The 17,242-nt window shown below is 59.7% G+C and overlaps 9 protein-coding genes across 9 annotated transcripts; 2 read left to right on the top strand and 7 right to left on the bottom strand.

Moving 5' to 3' along the window:
- Positions 1-101: 101 nt before the first annotated feature.
- On the top strand, positions 102-1,696 carry BXZ73DRAFT_95958 (26S proteasome subunit P45; the record flags this gene model as incomplete). The annotated part of the gene is made up of 8 exons (XM_048026948.1): positions 102-179; positions 235-277; positions 330-449; positions 510-745; positions 808-1,143; positions 1,207-1,505; positions 1,557-1,624; positions 1,674-1,696. The coding sequence occupies 8 exons, from the start codon at positions 102-104 to the stop codon at positions 1,694-1,696; spliced, it is 1,203 nt and encodes a 400-aa protein (XP_047882957.1).
- A 119-nt stretch (positions 1,697-1,815) lies between these two features.
- BXZ73DRAFT_38856 (HAD-like protein) lies at positions 1,816-2,661 on the bottom strand (the record flags this gene model as incomplete). The annotated part of the gene is made up of 2 exons (XM_048018262.1): positions 1,816-2,520; positions 2,575-2,661. The coding sequence occupies 2 exons, from the start codon at positions 2,659-2,661 to the stop codon at positions 1,816-1,818; spliced, it is 792 nt and encodes a 263-aa protein (XP_047882956.1).
- A 1,867-nt stretch (positions 2,662-4,528) lies between these two features.
- BXZ73DRAFT_38491 (uncharacterized protein) lies at positions 4,529-5,113 on the bottom strand (the record flags this gene model as incomplete). Its single annotated transcript, XM_048018203.1, has 1 exon — positions 4,529-5,113. A coding segment is annotated over one exon (585 nt), but the record flags the coding sequence as incomplete, so codon positions are not given.
- Positions 5,114-5,762: 649 nt separating this feature from the next.
- Positions 5,763-6,482, bottom strand: BXZ73DRAFT_38603 (uncharacterized protein; the record flags this gene model as incomplete). Its single annotated transcript, XM_048018227.1, has 1 exon — positions 5,763-6,482. One exon carries the CDS (start codon positions 6,480-6,482, stop codon positions 5,763-5,765), a length of 720 nt encoding a protein of 239 aa, XP_047882954.1.
- Positions 6,483-6,971: 489 nt separating this feature from the next.
- Positions 6,972-8,619, top strand: BXZ73DRAFT_38129 (PLP-dependent transferase; the record flags this gene model as incomplete). The annotated part of the gene is made up of 5 exons (XM_048018127.1): positions 6,972-7,200; positions 7,252-7,356; positions 7,421-7,738; positions 7,809-7,943; positions 8,000-8,619. The coding sequence occupies 5 exons, from the start codon at positions 6,972-6,974 to the stop codon at positions 8,617-8,619; spliced, it is 1,407 nt and encodes a 468-aa protein (XP_047882953.1).
- Positions 8,620-9,250: 631 nt separating this feature from the next.
- Positions 9,251-9,733, bottom strand: BXZ73DRAFT_38695 (uncharacterized protein; the record flags this gene model as incomplete). The annotated part of the gene is made up of 2 exons (XM_048018240.1): positions 9,251-9,457; positions 9,509-9,733. 2 exons carry the CDS (start codon positions 9,731-9,733, stop codon positions 9,251-9,253), a joined length of 432 nt encoding a protein of 143 aa, XP_047882952.1.
- Positions 9,734-9,800: 67 nt separating this feature from the next.
- On the bottom strand, positions 9,801-12,165 carry BXZ73DRAFT_73204 (uncharacterized protein; the record flags this gene model as incomplete). Its single annotated transcript, XM_048021851.1, has 6 exons — positions 9,801-9,843; positions 10,033-10,166; positions 10,220-10,283; positions 10,488-10,592; positions 10,645-12,049; positions 12,105-12,165. The coding sequence occupies 6 exons, from the start codon at positions 12,163-12,165 to the stop codon at positions 9,801-9,803; spliced, it is 1,812 nt and encodes a 603-aa protein (XP_047882951.1).
- Positions 12,166-13,278: 1,113 nt separating this feature from the next.
- Positions 13,279-14,758, bottom strand: BXZ73DRAFT_86562 (alcohol acetyltransferase; the record flags this gene model as incomplete). Its single annotated transcript, XM_048024247.1, has 2 exons — positions 13,279-14,663; positions 14,707-14,758. The coding sequence occupies 2 exons, from the start codon at positions 14,756-14,758 to the stop codon at positions 13,279-13,281; spliced, it is 1,437 nt and encodes a 478-aa protein (XP_047882950.1).
- Positions 14,759-15,469: 711 nt separating this feature from the next.
- Positions 15,470-16,651, bottom strand: BXZ73DRAFT_38870 (putative methyltransferase-domain-containing protein; the record flags this gene model as incomplete). Its single annotated transcript, XM_048018266.1, has 1 exon — positions 15,470-16,651. One exon carries the CDS (start codon positions 16,649-16,651, stop codon positions 15,470-15,472), a length of 1,182 nt encoding a protein of 393 aa, XP_047882949.1.
- Positions 16,652-17,242: the final 591 nt, after the last annotated feature.

Here is a 17,242-nt window from a genome sequence, read left to right as displayed (position 1 = left end):
GATAGACGCGTCAGACGCGTGGGCTTACGCGTCCGCGATGGGAGGACCGTACTGGTGCGCTCCTCCTCACCCTCACCCCTCCTCCTCACTCCCATATCCCCATGAGCTCGACACAAGCATCCAGTTCGGCACACATCATGGACGAGGCGCGCAATGGTGCACTGAAACAATACAGAGAGGTTCGTCGTGTAACCCTCGCCACCCTCCTGCCCGCGAGGCTCACCCCGCTGCTAGAAAATGCGCGCGCACGAGAACAGCAGTCAGAAGTTGAAGAATTGTGGGCTTGTTCTACTGCTATCCCTGAATGACGTGCTCAATTGAGATTCCAGTGCGCTTCTCCTTGAAGGACTTGGAGAAGGACTTTGAGAAGACGGAGGATGATATTAAGGCCGTGCAGTCTGTCGGCCAAATCATCGGCGAGGTCATGAAGCAGTTGGATGAGGAACGCTGTACGTTCATGTGTTGTCTTTTCTACCCTCATATGCCGTTGTACTGACATTGCTTTGTAGTTATTGTAAAGGCATCCTCAGGGCCTCGATACGTCGTATCATACAGGCCAACACTGCCGGTGGCGAAACTCAAGATGGGGACGCGCGTGAGCCTCGACATGACCACCCTCACCATCATGCGCATTCTGCCACGAGAAGTCGATCCGCTCGTTTACAAGATGAGTCTGGAGGACCCCGGAGGAGCGAGCTTCGCGGGAATTGGTGGTCTCGGAGAGCAGGTCCGGGAACTGCGAGAGGTGCGTGCGCCGTTTCCACTCTCTTATTGCGTTCTCATCTGTCACGCACCCTTTCCTGCCAGGTCATCGAACTTCCCCTACTCAACCCCGAACTTTTCGTCCGCGTGGGCATCACACCCCCGAAGGGCGTCCTGCTCTATGGCCCTCCCGGCACGGGAAAGACGCTGCTCGCGCGCGCGGTCGCCGCGACGCTCAACACCAACTTCCTCAAGGTCGTCTCGAGTGCGATTGTGGACAAGTACATCGGCGAGTCCGCGCGCGTGGTGCGCGAAATGTTCGGCTACGCGCGCGAGCACGAGCCTTGCGTCATCTTCATGGACGAGATTGACGCTATCGGCGGTCGTCGATTCTCGGAGGGCACGAGCGCAGACCGCGAGATCCAGCGGACGTTAATGGAGGTGCGTGCTTCCGTTCCGTAGCTGAGCTGGGTGTTGTGTCTGACACGAGTCGGGCTTCTACAGCTGCTGAACCAGATGGATGGCTTCGACTCGCTCGGTCGCACGAAACTCATCATGGCGACGAACCGGCCGGATACACTCGACCCCGCCCTTCTCCGCCCCGGTCGTTTGGACAGGAAGATTGAGATCCCTCTCCCGAACGAGCAAGCGCGTCTAGAGATTCTCAAGATTCACAGCCAGCCGGTGAACAAGAGCGGGGAGATCGACTACGAGGCGATCGTCAAGCTGTCGGACGGCTTCAACGGTGCGGATCTGCGGAATGTCATCACTGAGGCGGGGATGTTCGCTATTCGCGACGACCGGTCAGTATGTGAGCCTTGTCCCTCGAACTGAGCTGATTATATGTGGCGCAGTGAGTACGTCATCCATGAGGACCTCACGAAGGCGGCACGGAAGGTCGGTGAGGCGAAGAAGCACGAGAGTGAGTGCCCGTTTTCCCTTCAGCTCCATTCGCTGACTCTGTCCTGCAGCCAAGCTCGAGTACTCGGCATAGCGAGGCTTTCATGCTTGTATGTACTCTACTTCGCGCTTTGTAACATGGACTCTTTTCTTTTGGGAAGTCTGGCGTGCTGCTACGGTGTGGTGTATTTGTGCACCCTTGTGAATGTACAGTCATGCGTACGCCGTCTCCACCGCCTCCGCCATCGCTCCAAGCGTCGGGAACACAAACATGGCCTGCCCCTCCTCCCCCACTTCGGGCTTCCCGGTGACCGCCCCCGCCCTGTTGATCCACGCCGTCCCCAAGCCTCGCCCCCTGGCCGGAACGATGTCATGGAACACGCTCTGCGCGGTCACCAGCACCTCCCCGCTCTCGATCCCGAACTCGGTCTTCAGTCGCTCGAGCGCGAACGTCAGCATCTCCGGCGCGGGCTTGTACGCCCCGACCTCCTCCGCGGTGTACACCCCGTCGAACGCGAACCCACCGGGGCCCTCCATGTGCCGGCGGGTGCGCGCGATCGTCGCGCGATCGATGTTGGAGAGGATGGCGAGCTTGAAGCGCCGCTGGAGGGTTTGGAGCGCGGCGACCGTGTCCGGGAACGGCGGCCAGGTCTCGACGGCGTCCGCGAACGCGCGCGCCTGCCGCTCCACTTCCCCAGGAGAGGGGGATGAGGACGAGGGCGGCGGCGGGCCGTGCAGGTCGGCGTGGATGGTCGTGTACGCGAGCGCGAGGACGTCGGGGTAGCGCATGGTGGGGAACCGCGCTTGGAGCGCGGGCTCGACCGCGGCGAACGCTCCGATGACGGTGCCGCGGTCGGTCGGGCGGCCGGCGGCGGCGAAGAGCGGGGCGAGCGCGGTGTGGATGCCGGTCTCCCAGTCCTGTGGACAACGCGAGGTGTAAGCGGGGAAGGCTGGGCCGAGCGGGAGACGCACGATGAGGGTACCGTAGCAGTCGAAGACGAGGGCTTTGTAGTCTTTGAGCTTGGAGAGCTCGAGGGGAGTGTAGGAGGGCGGGGACATGCTTCGCGGGTTGGTTGTTGGGTGGAGCAGGCGGTGGATCGGAGTGTGGGGTCTTTGTTTGACCTGTCGGTTCCGCGCGATTCAAACGCGTCATGACTCATGCATTATCCTTCGATTGGGAGAACAGTGCCCTGCAGACTGGTGTTCCTTCTACAGATAGAGTCCTGTATGTATCGCGTGCTCCCCTGCGAGACGCTGACACGACGTTACATCAAGGTCCTGATCGTCTTCGCTATAGCCTATAGCTGCCGCCGTTCCCTGCGACACTAGGCTTGCGGGTATCATAAGCCCTTCCTGAACGCAAAACGTACTTCCTCATTTTTATCTATTACTTCGTCTTGGGATATTCTATCGTGGGGTCTGAGTATCGCGAAATTCCGCAACAACAAGGGGCACGAATGAAGCGCGTGTTCAAATACTTTCTGGAGGGACTATGCACAGCAGTAGTTCCGTACACCATGGTTGTGTAGTAGGAGTTTTCCGATACCCTTCCAACCCCATCAAAGATGGAAGCATCCATCGTTGAGATTTCCGCGATCTGAGAGCAAACGACAATGAGCCCCGACGCAAAGTTATCGCGTGCAATCTACCTCGGGGGCGACTCCTGATAGATGACCCCGCCAAAGACGACCGGCCCATCGACGAGCCTCTCGAGCTCGGTCTGATCGAACAGCGACGGGCTCAGCATGTGCGTCCGGACGACGGCAGTCGGAGAAAACTCTTCCCCGAGAACCTCGTCCCACTCGCACACCCGCCAGTCCAGCCGCTTCAGACGGAGCCCCCGGGCCGCAAAGTCGCTGAGCACCTTCACCAGCCACGACCGGTCGACCTGCACCCACGTTGCCACCTCATGTTCCCACTCCGCCGGGCCGTCAGACATTGCACCGTGAGACGGTCGCTGCCCAGACCAGCGCGGAGAGAAAGAGACTGCGACGGAGGCCAAGCGTGGGCACAGGAGAGCGGCGTCGGCACACCGTCTGCTAAGCTCGTTCGCAGACAGGGTGATGCCCGGCCCGGCGAGTTCGAGGCGTGTGATGCTCTCGCCGTGCTTGCGCAGCACGGCCGCGTAGTCGGGCGTCGCCCGTGGCTCCGAAAAGCGGCCGCTGGTCAGGACGCGGAGGAGTGCAGCGCCGTCGCGGAACGTCGCGAACTCAGCCTCCGCGGACCACGGGTCAGAGGAGTGGTGGCAGATGCGGACGGTGTCAGCGTGCTGGATCCGTTCAGAAACCGCCACGTAGTCGACTAGCTCTTGGAGCTGTGCGTTCTTTGCGAGGAGCTCGAGTTTGAAGACGGGAAGAGGGGCGTTGTCGAAGGAGTAGATGTACCAGAGCGAATCGAGAAAGGTCCCGACGTTGGCGACCACGGTTCGCAGAGCGGGCATATCGACCGCGTCGTCCGCTTCCCATAAGGGTGAATCGGATTGAGGAAAGAAGCTTTGCACCGGGTCCTCCTCCTCCTCCTCTTCTTCTTCTTCTTCGTCAGAGTAATCGCCCCAATCTATCCAGTTCCGGTGACACGTGACGTCTTCGCCAATCATCCAGAATTTGAGCTGTACGAGCGCGGGACATTGAGCGAGTGTGTTGAGAAATCCTGTGATATGGTCGCTGTTGAACTGAGCTGGAGTGACGCAAACGTCGCGCAACGTGGGACAAGAAAAGTAAGGCAAGAGGTCGACGGGGATGCATCGGAGTGTGTGTAGACGTGGCGTGCCTGTGGTGGGGCTCTGTGCACTAGTGCTCCATCTCTTGAGTCCCAGAGCTAAACATTCTCGAATGTGGATTCGATCACTGGGGCTGTCGCCTCCGTCGTCATGTTTGGGATCTGGAGGCAGCCAGTCTTCGTACATGCCCACACAGCCTCGGAATGTGATACCGAGGGTCTCGAGAGTGGGTGCACCCGCGGCAAGGAAGCGACACAGGCAGTCGAGCCGATACGCATCGCTAAGGCGGACGTAGAGGTCGACGAGCCGAGCAACATGAGGCGTGAGCGCGTTCGCGAAATCCCTAGAAAAATGAAGGAGCTTGATGCGTAGAGGTTCTGGTGAAGATCGCGTAAAAGCTAACGATGCAAAATCGATGCGGGATTGAAACGGAGCGTGTGGATTGAAGGATCGCGCGGAGGTCAGCTTGTCGGGGGCTGTGATGGCGGCGGACCACAGACGAGGTGTCTTGAGTGCGATTGCACGCCAGTGGCGGCACACATGGGCGACGGCCATGAAGTGAGTGTCTTGCCAGCAGTGGGAAAACACCTCGGAGAGGATTTCGGTAGGGAAGGCGCGGTGGATGGGTGCAACAGCGTTGTAAACGGAGAGGAGTGCCAGAGCGAAGTTGCGGTACTCCTCGGCACGCGCAACGACCCATTTGCGCACGGCGTCGTCCGAGAGACCTGAGAGCGCCGCGCGGTCTGCAGCAGGAATTGGAAGGAGGGGTAGACTTTGGACGGCGACTGCCATGACCCGTTTGCTGTTCGATGCATGGCTGAGCTGGCGGCATTTGTGACCTGAATGCTCAACGTACTGTTTGTGTCTGATCGACAGCAGAGAGATGAGGGGCGATGACAACGAGTCTGTGTGTACAGTGAGCAACTGAACGGATGGAATGAGAAACGGGGCGCGGGGCTCACCTCAACGTGTGCGTGGCAGTGCGGTCGACTCGACGTGGCCGGTTTGGTTATGTAAGCAGGCGAGCCAGGCTATAGCGCTGTCCGATGGCTGTTTAACAAAGGTATGCGAACGAGCATATGAAGTGGGTAAGTAACAGTTCATGAATGTACTGGAATCTATCCTGTATCAGGCCCAGTCGGGCGGCTGCACGAGGAACGCGACTCAGCGCTCTTCAGCGAAGGTCTTTTTTTTTTTTTTTTTTTTTTAATATCAAGCATTTATATCCCGCGTACGGAGTACAGGTGCGGCTCTTTACATGGGTGACACTGGGTGGGCGAGTGTTCTCAGCCTGTGGGCCTGCATCTAAGGGCTGATCGCACCCTTGTTTATGGGTGCTTGTCGCTTGTGCCGCTGTGCGGTCTTTCCACGTTGTGCGCGCGTTTTGCTTTACCCGCTCGTCTTCTCTGTTTAGTGCGTATGTTTTCACGCACCCCCTTTTTTAGGACGGCGCGTCCGCAAACGTGAACGCGCCATCGTTCTCGGTGATGAATGCGTTGAGGTCTTGGTACGCCTCGAGGCGCTGCAAGAAGTCGAACTCGCCCCCGCAGCGCCACCAGCGCTCGTACCTCGTGCACTCGAGCAGCACATGGCTGCGGCTTTGCAGCACATGGCATCTTGGGCATTCTGTAGGTTCGCCCTTGAAGAATCGTGCTCGGAAGGATCCGATGGGTGCATGGTTGAGCACCGCGCGGCAGAACCGGGACATCGCTGCAGGCGAGTGTCCGTGCGCCCCGAGCGCAGCGCTGGTCGTGTGTTTTGGCGGGTCGAACACCCGCAATCGCAGAAAGTCGTGGCCCGCATATGGGCGTGAGTTGCGGTACTGTTCCCGCCACTCCGACTTCAGCCGTACTGCCAACAGATGGCGCGCGAACGCCGCCGAGCATTGCTCGCGCTCTGGAGGCAAGTTTGCAGCCGCTTTCGCGTCCGCATCGACCGCCTCGTTCCACTCGATCCCGACGTGCGATGGGCACCAATGGAAGATGATGCGTCGCCGTGCATCCCTGTCCAGCCACTCGCGCGCGTTGGTGCACGCGATCACTGAGACCAGCTGTTGCCCGTGCGGTCGGGTCGGATCCAGCAAGGTCTTGAGCGCGGACTCATTGTCTGCTACTATGTGGATTGTCTCGCACACCTGCTTGGTGGCGAACGCAATACCCATACCCCCTGCTATCATTTCCGCGTCATACGACACCGCGCGTCCGCACGCGCGGCCCTTACTGACGACTTCAGCGAAGGTCACGGTGCAGTCCAACGCGCGCCTAGATTTCCTCGCGGCAAAGACTGGGCTGATAAGCCTTGACTCGATACCTCCTCCTCTCTTGCCAAACTTGCGCCAAACACACCCGCATGACACCACGAACATCCGCTGGTGCTCAGACGCCGACGCCCTTTGAGGCAAGCGAGCCAGCGAATTTGATTCGTGGACAAAATCGCCTCTCACGCGATCTCTTCTGTCGCGTCTTTGACCAATCTTCGCAATTGACGGCCTGCGATGGTCGCAAGAGCGTCTAAGGTGAAGCCAGCCGCGGATACTGTAAATGAATGAGGGATTCTCCCCAGGTGAGTCACTTCCTCTTGATCAAGTACATCTCCTCTCACTGTCGCCCTCCGTCTCCGCTCCCTCCGCCCTCCAAACTACGCCATCCAGATGGCCACCACCAACGGTACCGCGCCTTGGACTGGCGAACAACCAACCGCGATCTTGCATCGCACACCCGTTCGCCCACCCGTCGCGACCGCTGCCACGGGCATCTATGTCACTCTCGAGGATGGCTCGACAATCATCGACGCCGTCGGCGGCGCCGCGGTGGCCTGCATCGGGAACGGCCACCCTGCCGTCCTCAAGGCGATGAAGGATCAGATTGACCAGATGTGCTGTGAGTCCCCCGTCCCCCCGGGCATCGTGCAGAATATTGAGTCTAGCCCAGATATCTACAACTTCCAGCTCACGAGCGTGCCTGCAGAGGAGCTCGCGCAACATATTATCAAGGCCAGCGATAGCGCATTTGAGCTTGTCGGTTTCGTCTCTGGTGGTACGTCCACCGCCCTGTCCTCGTATGCGGTTGGGCCTCCAACCTCCCCGCGTGGCATGTGCAGGCTCCGAGGCGATGGAAGGCGTGATCAAGACTGCGCGTCAATACTATTTCGAGCTTGGACAGACGCAGCGCATCAAGTTCATCGCCCGCAAACTCTCCTTCCACGGCAACACCGTCGCGACCCTCGCACTCGCCCACCATCCCACCCGTCGCGTACCGTACGCACCCCTGCTCGATTCGGACAACTACCATCACGTCTCGCCCGCCTATGCCGCCCGCTTTCAGACCAAGGGAGAGTCAGAAGAGGAGTATGTCGCGCGCCTTGCCAAGGAGCTCGACGACAAGTTCCAGGAGCTTGGCCCAGACACGGTTATCGGATGTGAGTGCCTCCTCACGGCCCACTGTATGCGCTCGTGCCGACCCATCTCCCCCGTCTTGCGCACATATAGTTGTCTGCGAGACCGTCGTGGGCGCCACCACGGGCGTCGTCCCGCCCCCGAAGGGCTACCTCAAGGCGATGAAAGACATCTGTGACAAGTACGGCGCGCTCTTCATGCTCGACGAAGTCATGAGCGGCATGGGTCGTACGTCCTTCTCTCCCCCTCCTCCACGCTGTTAGCCGTAACCCCCCGCTCTCCAGGCCTTGGCACGCTGCACGCATGGCAGACCCACGGCGACGACGCGCGCCCCGACATCCAGGCCGTCGCCAAAGGCCTGGGTGGCGGCTACGTCTCCATCGGCGCCGTCCTCGTCTCCCCGCGCGTCGCCGCGCCGCTCGTTGCCGCCGGCGGCTGGAAGCACGGGCACACCTACCAGGCGCACCCGATCGCCTGCGCCGCCGCGCTCGCCGTGCAGCGCACCGTCGTCGACGAGGACCTCCTCGCGCGCGTGCGCACGTGGGGCCCGCGGATGGGCGCGCGCCTCGAGGCGGCGCTCCGCGGGCCCAACGCACGCGCGGCGCCGTTCACGCACGACGTCCGCGGCGCGGGCGCGTGGTGGGGCGTCGAGTTCGACTTTGAGAACGACGCCGCGCGCGCGAAGGGGTACGAGGGCAAGGCGTTCGCGATGGACGTCCAGGCGCGCGCGCTCGAGAACGGGCTGATCATCATGGGCTTCACGGGCGGCGCGAGCTTGGACGGGGCGATGGGGAACCATTGTATGCTCTCGCCGGCGTACAACGTGACGGAGGAGGAGATCGAGCGGATCGTGGACCTGTTCGTGAAGAGCGTCGAGGAGGTGCTTGCGGCGAACGGACTGTGAGCGGGGCGAATGCGGTTGGCGTGTCAATAATCCGGGGGGCATTCCTCTACCCTGCGTGAGCACCACTGTAATACGTGTTGTATGTCATGGGCGTGCATCATCATACATGTAGACATACAGTAGACATACATGAACCTGTAACAAAAGCAACTGCGATGACAGGATATCCCATTCCATAGATACAGTTCTACTGATATAGGTCTGGCTGATTTGACTGCGATATGAGAGGCGAACTCTGGTCAGTGGTTTCAATACGTCCACAGTATGTCTTCACGAACTCACGAACAACCACCAACCTCATGAGGTCCTCGCGTGTAGAGATTTACGATTGGAGTGAGCTCACCGATTCACTGATGCTTCGCCAGGTAGCCATCTTGCCTGTAGACCGACGACTCCTTCTTCCAGTTCTTCAGTGCATCTATCGCCGCCTTGCTAGTCGCCTCCAAGTTGGATGAAGCCTCTGTGCTCACGACCGACGAGGCGGCCTGGTCAGATCGCATTTATCCTAAGGTCATGTGCATTTCTGGGCACCGCCTCGAGACAACGTCAAGGTTCATAGTTGTCGGATTCGACCGGTGGGGTATACCCAACGTGAGAGGGTTTGAGACTCGAGATACGCGGCAGCAGATAGCTATCGCAGCTTGCACCAAGCCAATGCGCGTTCGATCGTCTCGCGTATCCCGACGTACCACCCTATGACCTGTAGCACGCGAAGAGCATGCGCTGCTGTGGGCCGACAGTGGCATATGCCCTCACATCCTCGTTCAGCCTCTCCTATTATCCAGCCGAGGTACCAGCGCATATACCAGGGCATTTTTCCTTTATAACGGAAGTGCCTCTATAAATCCGTCAGCGCTGAAGAGTTCGAATAAAGTATCAAGGCGCCTACCTCCACCATGCCTCGCATGACCCAACCAAAGCAATAGACGTCCCATGAGTATGGATCCAATCGAGAGATACCGTCTGGCTTCGGAGTGAGCGAGGGAGGAAGCTCTATTGCGGGCTGTCTTCCGGGCCTGTGCTTGAGTATCTGCGAGAACTCGAAGTCTATCAAGTAGGGATTGCGAGCCGTGATATCTTTCCCGAATCTGGTGTCTGGACGAGCAGGGAGCATTATGTTTTATTCGGCGATGTCCTCAGCAAAGAGTCAATGACGAATAGAGCGAAGAGACTGAGACTAGTCACAAGATGAGCGAGACGTCTTCGATGGAAGTAGGACAAAGCCTAAGGAGGGGAGTGAGATGTATTGGTCGTAAACAGCGTTCGGGCCAATTCGGAACTCGTACTTCAAGTATGCGACGACATTTTTCGATGGTGGTGCCGAAAGACCAGTGAGACGCCATAGGGTGGCTATAGCGCTTCACAACAGGTAGGATGATTAGAGGCTTCTTTGCGTCCTCGATGATTTCGCACGGAAGGATGAATCTAGCGGACACCGGGTCGCGTTGCAGGTATTGATATATGTGAACCTCGTTGCCCATCCCCATGCGCGGGGCTTTGACGAAGTAGCCGGGCTCCACGTTGTATTCTGTCACAAATGCGCGGCCCTACAGGAATACGAAAGTGAGTGCGGATCACGAGGTTATGGGATGAAACATACCGGGCTCTCCGGGTAGCGCAGCTCGATTCCTCGGCGTTTGAGTTCAGGATGTTCTGACATCCACCTGGGTGGCGGAGTAGACCAGTCGCTGTTTAGGACGTCTGAGTCTGCACTGAATGCGCTATCGTGAGTGTTCTTCTGTTTTGCTTCCATCTGGAATGATGGCTGATTCGGGGTCGGTGGATGTTCGGTGGAAAACTCCACGCGGAGAGTTGCCGCTTGCGTGATGCGCGCGGGGGCGCCGCCGTGACCTACCACTAGTACTCACGTGTCACGCCCCGGAAAATCCCTACTACGCGGCTCGTGGTACTTCTCTCGTTCAAGATCTTCCAATCCCGCCTCCCGTCTGTGCTCAATGGATGCACACGAGCCTCTGTACCGTTGCAACGCAAAGCCAAACATTATCGGGATCATGCGTACTTTACTCTACAATCAGCGCCTGCAGCCCTTCCTTGAACCGCTCCACCCACGTCTCCGCGAACTCGTCCTCGATCGCACCCTTGCCCCAAGTGACTGATATCCCCAGTCCACCCTCAGGCGAGCCTACGAGGTTGAGCTTGATGGCCGCGCCCAGCGTCGCATCTGCCACCGCGAGCCAGAACTCGCGGATTGCCCACCCGCCCTCCTCAGCCCCGTCTTTCTTCTCGCCCTTCGGGAACGCGCCCGGGTTCGACAGCTCAAACCCATAGTCCCGCTTCTTCCCCAGCTTCTTGAGGTGATACTGTTCGTACTCGCCGAACAGGTACTTGAGCATGCCGAGGTACTGCGCAGCCTTCGGTCTCGCGCGCTTCAGCTCCGCCCCGAACTTCGTCGTCTCCGCCCAGGGGAAGCTCGCGGGCGACACCGGCGCCGCGGCGACGTCCTTGGGGAAGATCTCGCGGTGCGAGATGTACGTCGAGATGTGGTCGCACATCGCCGTCATCGGGGTCCCCGCCTGGCCGCGGAGGCTGATGTGGACGGTGGACGGGATCGTCTCGTACTTCATCTTGCGCGCCTTCGCGCCCGCGCTTTCGTCCGCGCTTTCGTCCGCTTCGTGGATCATCCGCGAGGTGATGACGATGCCGAGCGTGTGCAGCACGCACGTCACCGTCGTCTTGTGCGTGCGCGCCACCGCGAGCAGCTTCGCGGCGTCGGCCGGCGACGCGTACGCGATGCGGACCCGGCACGCGAGCTCGATGTGCGGCAGGTTCGGGTTCCCCGTCCACGCGCGCCGCGCCTTGCGGCTCGCCCAGGGGGCATATTCTTGCAAGAGCCCGCCCACGACCTGCGACAGAGGCGCCGTCGTGTCCGCCACGCTCTCAATCGCCGGCGTGAGCTCCGCGGTGATCGCGTCGAGGTCGACGATGCTCGAGACGTCCGCGTCGGCGGGGAGGGGGTCGGTAGGCACGAGGGAGAGCGCGGCCAGGAGCTGGGTGTGGAATGCGGGCCCGGACTGGCCGTCGCCGATGGTGTGGTCGTAGCCGAAGGCGACGGTGCCGTCCTTGAAGACCCACATGCGCCACAACGCGAGGTCTTCGCGGAACTCCATGGGGCGCTCGAACTCCGTCTCCAGAGTGCGCTGTAACGTGGCGAAGTCCATGCCGACGTCGGGGAGGAACGTCACGATCTTGTCGAGGTCGAGGGTGGCCATGCGCGTCCATATCTGCGGTGCGGGAAGCGCGGGCAGGTGCGCGGCGAGCACGGGCAATTTGGTTGTGACGACTGAGGCGAGGGCGGGATATAGGAGGGCCTTGGTGAGGGCAAGAGAAGGGTGGGTATAATGTGCGACGGAGAACACCCAGGAAGGGAGTTTGAGGTGCGAGCGCGCATTGTAGTACTGCTCAAGTCGACCTGGTGGACGTACTTCAGCAAGAAAGACATGTTGAAAAACGAAGAGTTGACGAACCTGCTTCGCGCAGCTCGCGGGATGCTGCAGCAGCAGGCCCGGAAGACGTCGCGGTCGCCATAATCAGGGTGAGCGAGGAGAGGAGCGGGACGAGAATAGCGCAGCGCACTGGTCCAGATCTCTTTTAAGTCGTCGGGCATCGTGTATGACCTGGGAGACTCAGACTGCGCCGCTGAGTCTGCTAGCGAGTCACGATCATTACAGCCGTTATCAATTCTCACACAGAGCAAATCGTGCGGGGTTACATTTTTTGGCAGTTGCGAGGCTTACCGGTGGGTAGCGAGTCGGAGCGACCTGTTCGCGCGAGAAGCGATGTCCGCATAACGTCGGTAATGGCGGAGTTTGGTTTGAGTTCGAAACTCTTGTGTGTGATTTTTTGATCGACAGGCCTATCGTTCTGAGAACGGCTGTAGTAGGCGTAAGCTGTGGCACAAATTGTAGGGCTCAAAACGCCGAATGGGCCCGGCGTCGGATTTCAACATACCCGACGTTAGTATGTGTAGTGACCGAGTCCCGACCACTGGGAACCTCAACCTGATGCATTGATGCCTTCCCCAGCCATCGGGAGCGCAGCTCTGGTGGCTGCTGGCGACGAGAACAAGTCACATCTAGTCTCGCTCCCGACCTTCAGAGGGTCTCTGAGCACGCACGCTAAACTTTGCGCGTGCTCAATACTCTGTCTGCACTTGATGTTTGATATAGACTCCTTATTCAGTAAGTCTGGAGGAGATCTGAAGATTTTGCGGGGGGTGGTGCGGGGATAATTGTAACAGCCAAATGAATCGTGATGGGAGTTTAAAATTATGTAAGTATGTAACGATGTCGAATTCGTTTACCAGGCGTAGTTGCCCGTTTCTTGACCTCCGGGTATTCAAGCATCCGCCCAGTGGAATGCGCCAAGTGCAAGCTTCGTGGGAGTCTACGCTGGACGATAAATCTGGTGTTGGATTCCATTGAGTGGCGTCGTGGATGGATAAGTACTGTCGTCGTGGTATCTGAGCAAGTACTAGTTCCAGTCCGAAAAGAGACGCTCCAGCGCGCCAACCGGTTCATGCCCCCGATGGCGTGGTATTTAGTATTTCGGTGCTCCACCTCTCGTCTGTGCTCAATGAGTGCACACGAGCCTCTGTACCGTCGCAAGACGAAGTCAAGTATTACCGGGCTCATCAGTACGCTACTCCGCAATCAACGCCTGCATCCCTTCCTTGAACCGCTTCACCCACGTCTCCGCGAACTCGTCCCCGATCGCACCCTTTCCCCAAGTGATCGATATCCCCAGTCCGCCTTCGGGCGAGCCTACGAGGTTGAGCTTGACGACCGCGCCCAGCGTCGCGTCTGACTGCACGAACCAAAGCTCGCGGATCGCCCACCCGCCGCCCTCCTCAGTCCCGTCTTTCTTCTCACCCTTCGGGAACGCGCCCAGGTTCGACAGCTCAAACCCATAGCTCCGCTTCTTTCCCAGCTTGTCGAGATAGTGCTTGTCGTATTTCCCAAACAGGTACTTGATCGCCCCGATGCGCTGCGCCGCCTCCGGTCTCGCGCGCTTCAGCTCCGCCCCGAGCTTCGTCGCCTCCGCCCAAGGGAAGCTCGCGGGCGACACCGGAGCCGCGGCGACGTCCTTGGGGAAGATCCCGCGGTGCGAGGTGTACGTCGAGACGTGGTTGCACATCGCCGTCGTCGGGGTCCCCACTTGGCTCCGGAGGCTGATGGGGATTGCGGACGGGATCGTCTCGTACTTCACGCCCGCGCCCGAGTCCGCTTCGTGGATCATCCGCGAGACGATGAGAATGCTGAGCGTGTGCAGCACGCACGTCACCGTCGTCTTGTGCGCGCGCGCCACCGCGAGCAGCTTCGCGGCGTCGGCCGGCGACGCGTACGCGACGCGGACCCGGCACGTGAGCTCGATGTGCGGCAGGTTCGGGTTCCCCGTCCACGCGCACCGCGCCTTCCGGTCCATCCAGGGGACATGTTCTTGCAGGAGCCCGCCCACGACTTGCGACAGAGGCACCGACATGTCTGCCACGCTCTCGATCGCCGGTGTGAGCTCCGCGGTGATCGCGCCGAGGTCGACGATGCTCGAGACCTCCGGGGGGTCGGTAGGCAAGAGGGAGAGGGCGGCTAAGAGCTGGGCGTGGAACGCAGGCCCTGACTGGCCGTCGCCGATGGAGTGGTCGTAGCCGAAGACGACGGTGCCGTCCGTGAAGACCCACATGCGCCACAACGCGAGGTCTTCGCGGAACTCCATGGGGCGCTCGAACTCCGCCTCCAGAGTGTGTTGTAACGCAGTGAAATCCATGCCGGCGTCGGGGAGGAATGTCACGACCTTTTCGAGGTCGAGGATAGCCATGCGCGTCCATATCTGTGGTGCGGGAAGCGCGGGCAGGTGGGCGGCGAGCACGGGCAACTTGGTGGTGACGACCGAGGCGAGGGCGGAGTATAGAAGGGCCTTGGTGAGGGCAAGGGAAGGATGGGTGTAATGTGCGACGGAGATCACCCAAGACGAGAGGTCTAGGCGCGAGCGCGCGTTGAAGGCCTGCTCAAGTCGACCTGGTCGACGTACTTCAGCAGGAAAGACATGTTGAAAAATGAAGAGTTGACGAACCTGCTTTGCGCAGCTCGCGGGATGTCGCTGCGGGGGAAATTTTCGTGGCCATCATACGAGCTCGTTGTCGCCGTCTGGATCGGGGTGAGATAGATGAGCGGGATGAGAATGGCGCAGCGCACCAGTTCTCCGGAGTCCTTTAAGCATAAGTACATACGGGCGTTCTACGGGACTTGTACGCCTGCCGGTCGTGAGTCATGGGTGTACATGATGCATGTGCTCCGAGTTCTGATTAAGAACCTCAGCCATCAGGTGCGCTCCAGTGATTGCTGGAGACGAAAGCGGGCGACATCGAGCTGGTCAGTGTTCCGGGGACACCATGAGCAGCACAGGAGTTAGTGCTCTTTGAACATCTTGGCGAAAACTAAAGTACGCACGATGGTGGCCCTTGGTCTGCTTGGGCTTGTGACGGGGTCGCTCTCGAGATGGTTGCGGCGCAGGTTTCAGCCGGATGTCGACCGCGGGCTGCGGGCCGTGGAGCGCGCGTGCGGCGAGCTGGGTGCGACCCCAAGCGCCGAAGCTGAAGGATGACTCGAGGTCGGAGACAAATATCGAAAGGGGAGGAGGTAAGAAGACTGCAGCCGCGGCCACCGACGTCGAGTCCGACGCCCCACAATCTAATCAATTTCATCTATGCAAGATATCTGGCTACATCTATTAGTATATCTACTTGGATCTATGATTCTAGCTCTAATGACTTCACATCTACGACGTCTAGTAGCCCACATCTATAGGAACGGTCCAAGGTCGAAAACATGCCCGTCTACGACCATCCAATAACAAAGTGAACGTACTCGATTTGCTCTCCAGGCCGCACATCGTCGACCTCGCACAAAACCGTTTCCTCCTCGAGAATACACAGCGTTTCCGGTCGTACATTGTCCCCATAAGGGGCCGCTGGAAACGCCTCCCGCACCGCCCGAGACTCCACGGCATGAGTAGGACGAAGTGGCATGACCAGGTGGAAGCGAGGTGCTCGGGCGGCGCGGTCCCCCGCAGCGCTAGCAGGCTTCCTGAGCAGCGCATGGACGCAGTCGCGGATCCAGAGAATATGCTGCGGCTCATACACTACGTCTGCCCCAAGGACCACGTCGAATGACTCCTCGCGAAGATCGCAGTCACCCCGGGAGTAGTCTGACCAATCGAGTCTGTGCGCAGCGAGAGACACTGTGGACGGCGTACCGTGCGGAAAGTTGGCCTCGATGTTCCGATCCAGGTTCTCCAGCACCGCGGGGTGGTAGTCCGAGGCCACGATCGACGTCTTGGCTGCGCTTTCCCGGTGCGTTTGAGCGAGATGCTTCGCCAACGCGAGGCTGACGAGCCCCGTGCCCGCGCCGAGCTCCAGCACCCGCACCTCCCCGCTGCGTCCGCCCAGACCGAACCGCGCGGGATCCTCCACCACCATCTCCGCCAGCAGGCACGCGCTCCCCCACGTCTGCGTCCCCACCGTCGGGGCCTCCCCGTCCGTGGCGATCGGGACGTCCGTGAGGAGCACGCGGACGTCGTGGCTCGCGTCCGCGGAAGGCGCGGCGAAGACGTAGGTGCGGGTGAGCGTGCGCGCGGCCGACGTCCCGGCGCACGCGGCCAGCAGTGCCGTCGCCGCGCGGACAAGGGCGTCCGCGTTGTTTTCTGCCGCGGGGGCATCTTCGTCTGCGTCCGCGTCTTCGAGGAGGGCTGTACGCGTGACGAGCCTGGTGAGCCACCGGACGGCGTAGGCCCGCTCGAAGGGGTCCGCACGGAGTTCGTCTAGGGAGTCTTCGGCGGATCTCGACGCGCTGCGGGCCTTCAGGACTTTACGGCCCACGCGACGGGTTCCGTGGACGGGGGGAGTGTATATGGCTCGGAGGTAGTCGACAAGCGCAATGAGCACATCGATGGGGTGCTCGTTGATGCGACGGAGAGGTGGGAGGCGAGAAGAAGGGGGAAGGAGCGCAAGGTTCGTCATTCAAAGGGCCGTCGAAGTCGAAGGGTATGCTGTGGGTGGGTATATTCATGAAGGTAACAGAGGAGGACGTCCTGAAGTTGACCTGAAGCGCGACATGGCGGATCGCTCGAAACGTCGGCGCTACTACGTAGTACTGAGCGCTTCGGCGTGCCTTTGTGCCTGTGAGTTGGCGCTTGCGGTTTCCGGGCCGGTCAACGGTGAGTCGACACCACCGTTCCTCTCATCCTCACACTGACAGCTACCACTGCAACCTCATCTGCGGCCGGCCTCTACCCTTCCAAATACAACACGGAAATTTAGGATAAAGGAGTCTGCATGACAAGCGAAAAGTACAACCTAGGTACGTCGCGATCTTCATGATGGAAGCTGGGAAATAGCTCTTTCATTGTTCAAGTCGATCGCGTTCATTGAGCGTCGAGGACGTCGGCACTGTAAATGTGTATTTGAGGTGGCAGTTGTAAATCGGCCGCTGGTATATCCCATTGACTGGTGGTTTGACATCTCACCTGAGCGAAAAGTCAAGACCTCATCTCGTGCCCACAGTGCCTTGTCTGCAGTTGTATGCCTATAAACCTGCGTACAGAGAAGCGA

The sequence above is a fragment of the Epithele typhae genome (assembly GCF_022376455.1).
Source record: "Epithele typhae strain CBS 203.58 chromosome Unknown BXZ73scaffold_2, whole genome shotgun sequence".
NCBI lineage: Eukaryota > Fungi > Basidiomycota > Agaricomycetes > Polyporales > Epitheliaceae > Epithele > Epithele typhae.
The sequence above is the reverse complement of the archived record's forward strand: the minus strand, read 5'-3'. Positions and strand labels throughout refer to the sequence as shown.